The 8,291-nt window shown below is 46.0% G+C and overlaps 1 protein-coding gene across 1 annotated transcript in view; it reads left to right on the forward strand.

Moving 5' to 3' along the window:
• Positions 1 to 4,245, forward strand: part of LOC149328904 (venom metalloproteinase antarease-like TserMP_B) — a 47,445-nt gene extending 43,200 nt beyond the window's left edge. Inside the window, exons 8-9 of the mRNA XM_089559735.1 lie at positions 249 to 380; positions 4,144 to 4,245. Coding sequence (XP_089415861.1) covers positions 249 to 380; positions 4,144 to 4,245 — 234 coding nt within the window. The remainder of the gene's footprint in view (positions 1 to 248; positions 381 to 4,143) is intronic.
• Positions 4,246 to 8,291: the final 4,046 nt, after the last annotated feature.

Here is an 8,291-nt window from a genome sequence, read left to right on the forward strand (position 1 = left end):
TTTCTTCCTAGATCGAAAAACGCGCTATAAATTCTGTGGCACCATTTCAAAAGCAAACATTTTGTTACTGTAGCGCAAGAAGCGTCTAAAAATAACAAAAAGTAATAAAAAAATATTTGGTAAAACTGTTTTCTTTCCTCTGCGGCACCGCACGCAATATGAATCCATGATAGCCATACATTTTTCCACTGTGTTGTTTCATGTGTAAGGCTGAATCTTCATCATAACTGTTGTTTCGATCCCTACAGAAGCACGACAAACGTCATAAGAGGTGCGAAGTCAAATGCTGTTGGAAGGAGAATTTTTACGACTATGATTATAAAGTTACAAAATGCCAGGTACGATACATGGCGGAAGGACTACAATGTGACATTGAGAAGGTGAGCATTAGTTGATTCCTCTGACATGTATTACTGGCACAGTTATTGGTCAGTCCAATATTTTGAAGAAAATGAAATATATTTATTACTTATTTTCTCTCTGCTCATGCACACAGGCGCCAGCCACTTGAAAGCGAACATTTTCTTATGCAACGCATGTGCATGCGTGACTCTCAATACTACTTTTTCAAAATCCAAGGTCATCGTTGTTTACCCGTGTTCTATCCTATCTCAATATTTTAGTTGTTTTTTATTCGGGGTACGAAATTTCAGACGTTGTCCTTTGCATAATGCAACTGGGGCCGTCAGGTCCAGGTTACCATAGCCAGCTCTTTTCTTTGTCGGTCATGGTAGATTGTCGGGTTTATGAAAGCACGCCACGTCACAAATCCTACTACAGCTCCGCTGAAGGAACTATGGGCTCTGGTGAGGTGTATATTGTGTTAATTGATCACCGGTTGAGACGCAGCCACGGCCCGAAATCGACAATACCTATGTTGAAATCTCAAACGTGAGATCTTAATGAATCTTATCTGATCCTGATGATGATGATGAAATTTTATGACGCAAAGGCATCTGCGGTCAAAGACAGCCATGCTGCAAGGTATTTGCTTCTACTCAGGTTGGGTCAAAGTACATTTCCCAAGCGTTTCACCATGATTAAACAGAGCACCAGGCCAGGGTAAGCTTGTACCCATTGTATCACTGGTGGGCAGCCAGTGGAACTTGGGATCATGCCCCACACCTCCCGCACATCTGATGCCTAAGCTCCGATAACGTATCGGTCAAATGAATAGTCCGCTCTGTGACAACTGCCGCTCGATCGAAACTGTAGAACATATCCTCCTTGAGTATCCTGCGTATGCTAACGAGAGTATGTACTATGAACATTGCATGGAGAATCTCTCCCCAGTGCCTCTAACAAAAGATAGTGTTTTAGATCCCGTAGCCTGTCGTAGGCAACAGAGATAACAAATAAATTTCTTGTTTGAATACTTAAATGACATTGGACACCTTAACAAGCTCTCATTTCACCTTGCACGCTACCATCGTGCATTTTTCACGTAGTAAACTTTGTTAGGCCGTTTATCACATTATGCAGTTCATCACTCGCCGATGCACTTTAGTAAGCATTAAAAACCACATTTTATCTTCTGCACTTTTCATTTCTTTTATTTAACCTTTCGCGCACCAGTCTTTCCTTAAGAAAATATTTAATGACTTTCTTTAGAAAGTCAAGTGACTTTTGAGATTAGGATATTATGCTTTTATCATGACTTTCTGGTGATTTTCCTAATGAATTGCTAATGGCTTTGAAAAACGAATTGGCCACCATGGTTCTACTGTGTTATTAATGTACGCTTTTCTAATGATTTGTTCTTGACTCTCTCATGTCCTACCGGCCGTTGCAAAACCCGATCCAAATAGCGGGATCAGTATCGCAAAATCCTGAAATGTGAGGAAATGTGAAATGTGAGGAAATGTGAGGACGCGTGAGGAAAGGAACTTCGTGAAGTGGGAGGAAACGAGGGATAACATCTCGATACATTTACATGGGGTTCATTTCGAGCATCTGATTCCATAGTGCGCATTTTTCCTCTGCATACGATTAAGAAGTGTTAGACAGGTATATTTATATGCATCCTTGGTGCACCTAAGAGATTCCTGGGTTGTCTAAACTATTCCGGAAGCTACCCATATGGCGTGCATCAAAGCCTACGTATGCCTACGGGGCGTTAGACGCCTCATCCTACAATTTATTCTATATGCATACGATTCCCAGGCTGTGCAGTGCCATGTATGTCTGAAGAAGTGCATGTAAACTTAATATGCAAAGACACCATGGATTTTGACATGCTTCAGCGCTGCTCGTATTGATTTTACGGTGGTAACTGCTCGAGCTCACGTTGTGTGCCATTTCAAGTACGCCGCTAGATAACCTACGCAACAACCCGCTTCATTCTTGTGAAGAGGGATGAAGTTTAAGCGCAAATTTCGGCGAATCCGGTCGTTCATCACGGTGTCACTTTACGAGTAAGCGACGGTTTGCAAGCCCACACACCTTCCAATGGAAAACCTTAGTCACCAAGACTGCCTTTATTCGTCTACATTGCCACCGACGCTTCAGGCAGCGAGAGCATCTGCACTGGAAGTCCTTCGTACCATTGTTCCGTCAAATAGACGATAGCGGCTCATGAGCGTTCTGCTTCTCTAAATGTTTCTGATCTAGATTTTTGTTATCCTCGCCCAGAAGTGGGAGCGTTTGGCTGCACTCGGCGGAGGTGAATAACCAGCGAATTGTAGCTGTACAGCCGCCCTGATTTTTAATAATATAGCGCGAGCGTCGACCGAACTGCTGTTCAGCGCCTTATAACGGCGATAAGCGTGCAACAAGGCGAGAGTTCGCGCACGCGCACGAAGGCAGAGCGTCGTCTGCTACACTGTTCCGAGCACGAGGACACACGCCCTGCCACAATATCAGTTCGCAAGATCCCGCAAAGTCGTAGAGCGCATGCGCATGATTAATATGTCAGACTGCATGAGACGTTATTTCATTCTCTCTTTTATTTGCCTATTTCGGAAGGCCCGCCTGGCGATGCAAAGTTATAATAAGAAAAAATAAAAGGAAATAAATGTAGCAGCACATCGAAACCCTTGCCTGGATTACGATAAACGGGGTTCCAACCAGCTCCTTATTCAGCCTTGCAGTGTCTGGACGGTATAAAAAGGCACGTCTCATGCAGTCTCACATATTAATCATGCGCTTGCGCTCTACGTCTTGGCGGGACCTAGCGAACTGATATTCTGACAGGGCGTATGTCCTCGTGCTCGGAAGAGCGTAGCAGACGACGCTCTGCCTTCATGCGCGTGCGCGAACTCTCGCCTTGTTGCACGCTTATCGCCGTTATACGGCGCTGACCAGCGGTTCGGTCGACGCTCGCGCTATATTATTAAAAATCAGGGCAGCTGTATAGGCTGAGACTCTTATATAGTATTCGTAGCACTGTCAGTCTGTGGGATTTACTTACTAGTTCGTCTCCTGTATATCGAAGAGTTCTTACAAAATAATTGGCTCTCATCCATAACTACGCGTTAACAGAAGTTTAAGCAATGGAAATTTAAGGATATGATTAACGATCTGCTCATTAAATATGCGCTGGAGTTCTCATCGTGAGCCCTCTGCCAATTCTGACTTTAATGCTTCACCTGTTGCTTCTGGAATTATTTTCAAGAACTCACTACAATGCTTTCTCTGCGGCGCCGCTAGCAGAGAAGTCCATTTTGAACATCAGATATAGCCATTTTAGAGGTGCATTTGAACGACATCGGTGCAGGTGATGCATGCCTTGCATGAGCCTCATATGTTCATTCGTTTTCTCTCTATTGCACTCGCCATCCAACACTGTTTTATTTACCTTCCCATATTCTCAGCAGCAGACCACGTCAATACTTGTGACGCCACCCATCCCGCAGGGTTTTAATGATGATTGTGGTTGCCCTCAACCACCAATTCAAACAAATTTTGTTTCCTTGCCGAGGTGCCCATCGCTTTCAATAACAGCACTGCGCCTAAGTAGAAACATTTAAATCAATTCTAGAATACAAACCTGCGCTTCGTATGGCACTCATAGACTGGAATATTTTGACGGTCCTTTATTGTCTGGCTGGCAGATGGCTGTTCTTAAGAATCTAACTGTTAACATATTTCTTTTCTATACATATGAAGTTCCAAAAGCAATGTACTTTTTTTTCTGATCCACAGACATGCAGGCGTGGTGTTTGCGCCAAACATGAATGGAACACAACAGCCCGGCGAATAAAAAAGCTCGAGAGGTTAGGGAAATCCTTCATAGCAGTGCCCTAAAATGGACAACGTTCCTTGGACACTTCAGATACTCCGTCCTATCCTTGTGAAATGCTGTGCACGAACTTGCAAAATGCGCGCAGATGACATCGACCACGGGATGACAGAAGACAACAGTCACAGAAAACAAGGAGCATGGGGGATGTTTTATTGTAATCTGTATCACTGCGAATTTAATAAAAGCAGACGAAAAAGCAACCACATGCCGCCGGTGGGATACGAACTCACGACCTCCGACCCCTCTGATGCTGCCTACGGCATGAAGATTGCCCGATTCAGTGTCATCGGTGAACTATTGAGAAGAAAAGATAATGAAAAGACGTGCTCCTTATAACAAACCAGGAGCTCTTTCGAAGATTCTTTTGTTACTATTTTCTGTATTACCACGAGTGTCACGTGGGACGTGATAGAACGGAAAGGGCGGAAGCTCTGCGACAACCCTGTTATGCTATTCATGGCATTGAAACTGCTAGAAGCGATGCCCTCGTTAAGCTATTGAGCAGGCAAGGGTAGGGAAACTCACTGACGCAGCTTTCACTCTGCGTAAATATGCATAATGATTTGAAAAATGTCTCACTTTGTCTGCATCCCAAAACAAGCAATACACCTGTTTGACAAGCTTCGGCAGAATGCAGGCTTACCCAAGGTACCGCAACGATTGTCAGCTATAAGCCCCGCGGAAAACTTTATTATCAGTGCTCCTCTGAGAAGCGCTCTCTATTCTACCGTGCTATGCGGCCGTTCTAATGTATTCTACAGAAAGTGTAGATGACTCACTATGATGAACGGCACACGAAGCGGCAGCCTCTTGCTTCTGCCGAAATCGCTGCATTCTTATCTCCTGCTTCGCTTCAGAGATCGTTCTGTACGCTACGAGATATATTTCAATAAATAATCGCTAGAATACCAAAGTCGTGGAGAAAATACCACAGTGAGCTGTATTTTGAAAGGGTAAATGTATAAATTAGAAAGGAGTGGCCTAGGCGCAGCCCAATAGCTCGGCGAACGAGGCGCCCATACCGAGAATTTCTCTGTCTCTTTTTCCGTGTGGATTGTAATGACACAAACCTCAAGTGCCTTCCCTGTGCTAAACTGGAACCACCTTAGCTACGCACGAAGGCTTGAACGGAGGAGTACGAACAACCCCTTTCACGAGTCGTAACGCTAGCGTCGGAGACTGTAGTGAGCGGGGAAATTTCAAAGGTTATGTTGGCCAATTTATGGAAAACGCGATGTACGTAGAGAGGAGTTTTTTTAATCTGGTGTGACGAAATGGACACCTTAGAAAAAGCGGGTCTAGAGGGAAGTGAGCTTCTTGTTGCCAAAGGTCGTAAATGACTTCTGGTATAGGTTTGTTACAATGAAAGCGAGTAATTCGAGAGACCAAATAAATAGGGTGTAAGCAAGAGAGTTGGGGTGCGATGCCCCAGCAGCTAGCACCGCCAAAGAAGAGGAAGAAGGAAGCCGACGCCGACGAAGTTCGGGTTTTGCGCTTACGAACTCTGGCCTGCTGAGCAGCACCGCTGAAACAAGGACTGTGGCCGTCCGTACTGACTGTGACTGTGTCGCCCCATTACACTTGGTGGAGGTGCTGCCTGCTCTTCCCCTGGAGCTACGCCACGATGCCCAGGCTACCAGGCTCTACCACGACGTCCCACACCTCGACCCAACCTGCCCAGCCCACTGTCATCTGTTCCGGTGCCGTCCGTCAGCGCGACCCGACGATCTTCAGCGGCACTGACGACACAGACGTCGAAGATTGGCTGGCCTCCTACGATAGCGTGAGCGCATGCAACAAATGGGATGACGTCGTTAAGCTCACGAACGTCATCTTCTACTTGACCGACGTCAAGTGTAATGGGGCGACACCAGTCACAGTCAGTACAGACGGCCACAGTCCTTGTTTCAGCGGTGCTGCTCAGCAGGCCAGCGTTCGGAAGCGCAAAACTCGAACTTTGTCTGCGTCGGCTTCCTTCTTCCTCTTCTTTATCGGTGCTAGCTGCTGGGGCATCAAACCCCAACACTCTTGCTTACAAGGGAAAATAAAAGCTACCTTGAGCTCATAGAAACTCGAGTATCAATGCGGCTACCGGTGTTCTGCTTTCAACTGTCGTCAGAATAAGATGTGAACTCGTTTTCATGGCCACGTGCTGTACCTAAAATACAATTTATTGTGTAAAATACACATCCTGAAACACTAGTTACCTTCTCATTTTAGCTTCATTCTTCGAAGTCCTGCTTAGTTGTGGCCCGCACGTCCTGAAGCCTTTAGTGATGACACTGGCGATGCCTTTTTTTTTCTTTGCATACAAGCAGAACTCTTCTAGCCCTCGATTACCCGGGGGCATAGATATGCTTATTGATGTATTTAACTTTGGGAACGGCACATATACACTGCTCTTCCCAACGGATCTGTTGAGGTGGCGCTAAAATTAGTCTCATCGCAAGAGTGGATGCAAACTAAATGCTTATTATTTCCGGTGCAGCGCTGTATAGAATGGGTGATATATAGTGGTAGACGCATTCTTGGAATGTATCGTGTTTAGGTCATGCCACGCGGAAAAAGAACTAGAACGTAAAGGAAGCATACTAAAAATTCAGGGGGACACTTTGTTGACCTAAAGCGCGGTGAGGCGAAAGCCTTAAGCGCGGCGTTGCTGCTTGTGTTACTGATGTGTTAAGATGTTAAGCTTCGCCTCCAAGAGTGAGCCCGTATACCCTCGTGCCGGGGAACGAACGAGTCAACATGACATCACAGCAGTTACCTGACTCTCAGACTGGACCATTAGGGGCTAATGCAATGATGCTGGGAGGAATTATTCCGCCATTCACCGGGGACGGTACAGGTCCGAGTATCAAGGACTTCCTCCAAATTTTAGAGCAGGTCGGCGCAATGGGAGGATGGCAGGCTAAGCAACTGATCGGTATGGCACGGTGTAAAATGGTCGGTGCTGCTCAGGCATTTGCGTGGAGGGACGAGGAGGTGAGCAACGCCGCCACCTATGAGGCATTCAAAGAACTGGCTCTGAAACGCTTCGACACGGAGCCAGCCAGTCTAAAGCTAGAACGCTTCATGAACACCAGACAAGAGACAGGCGAGGATGCACGTGCTTTCGCGGCTCGTTTGCGGATGTTGGGCACGGACACACTGGGGAATAATGCCACTGAGGACGCCGCAAAAAAGGAAGCGAGAAGCGAAATTCTCAAAGAGCAGCTCCTTTTGCGCTTTCTAATTGGCCTGCTAATGGAGAATACTTGAGTAATTTGCGATTCGCTGATGACATTGCCTTGATAAGCCACTCAGGACAAGAACTGCAAAGCATGATCAATCAGCTAGACAGGCAGAGTAGAACGGTGGGGCTAAAAATTAACATGCAGAAAACCAAAGTAATGTTCAATAGCCTTGCAAGGGAACAGCAGTTCGCAATTGGTAGCGAGGTGCTAGAAGTAGTAAGAGAATATGTCTACTTAGGGCAGGTAGTGACCGCAGATCCGGATCATGAGAGGGAAATAACTAGCAGAATAAGAATGGGGTGGAGCGCGTATGGCAGGTTCTCTCAGGTCATGAATGGTAGCTTACCAATATCCATGAAGAGAAAAGTATATAACAGCTGTATCCTACCGGTACTCACCTATGTGGCAGAAACGTGGAGGCTAACAAAGAGGGTTCAGCTTAAGTTAAGAACAACGCAGCGAGCTATGGAAAGGAAAATGATAGATGTAACGTTAAGAGATCGGAAGAGGGCGGAGTGGGTGAGGGAACAAACGCGGGTTAATGACATCCTAGTTGAAATCATCGAGGAAGAAGTGGGCTTGGGCAGGGCATGTAATGCGAAGGCAAGATAACCGCTGGTCCTTAAGGGTAACGGAGTGGATTCCAAGAGAAAGCAAGCGTAGCAGGGGACGGCAGAAAGTTAGGTGGGCGGATGAGATTAAGAAGTTTGCGGGGATACAGTGGCGGCAACTAGCAAAGGACAGGGTTAATTGGAGAGACATGGGAGAGGCCTTTGCCCTGCAGTGGTTGTAGTCAGGCTGATGATGATGAA

This window comes from Amblyomma mixtum, chromosome 9, assembly GCF_055824585.1.
Source record: "Amblyomma mixtum isolate Tamu chromosome 9, ASM5582458v1, whole genome shotgun sequence".
Taxonomy (NCBI): Eukaryota; Metazoa; Arthropoda; class Arachnida; order Ixodida; family Ixodidae; genus Amblyomma; species Amblyomma mixtum.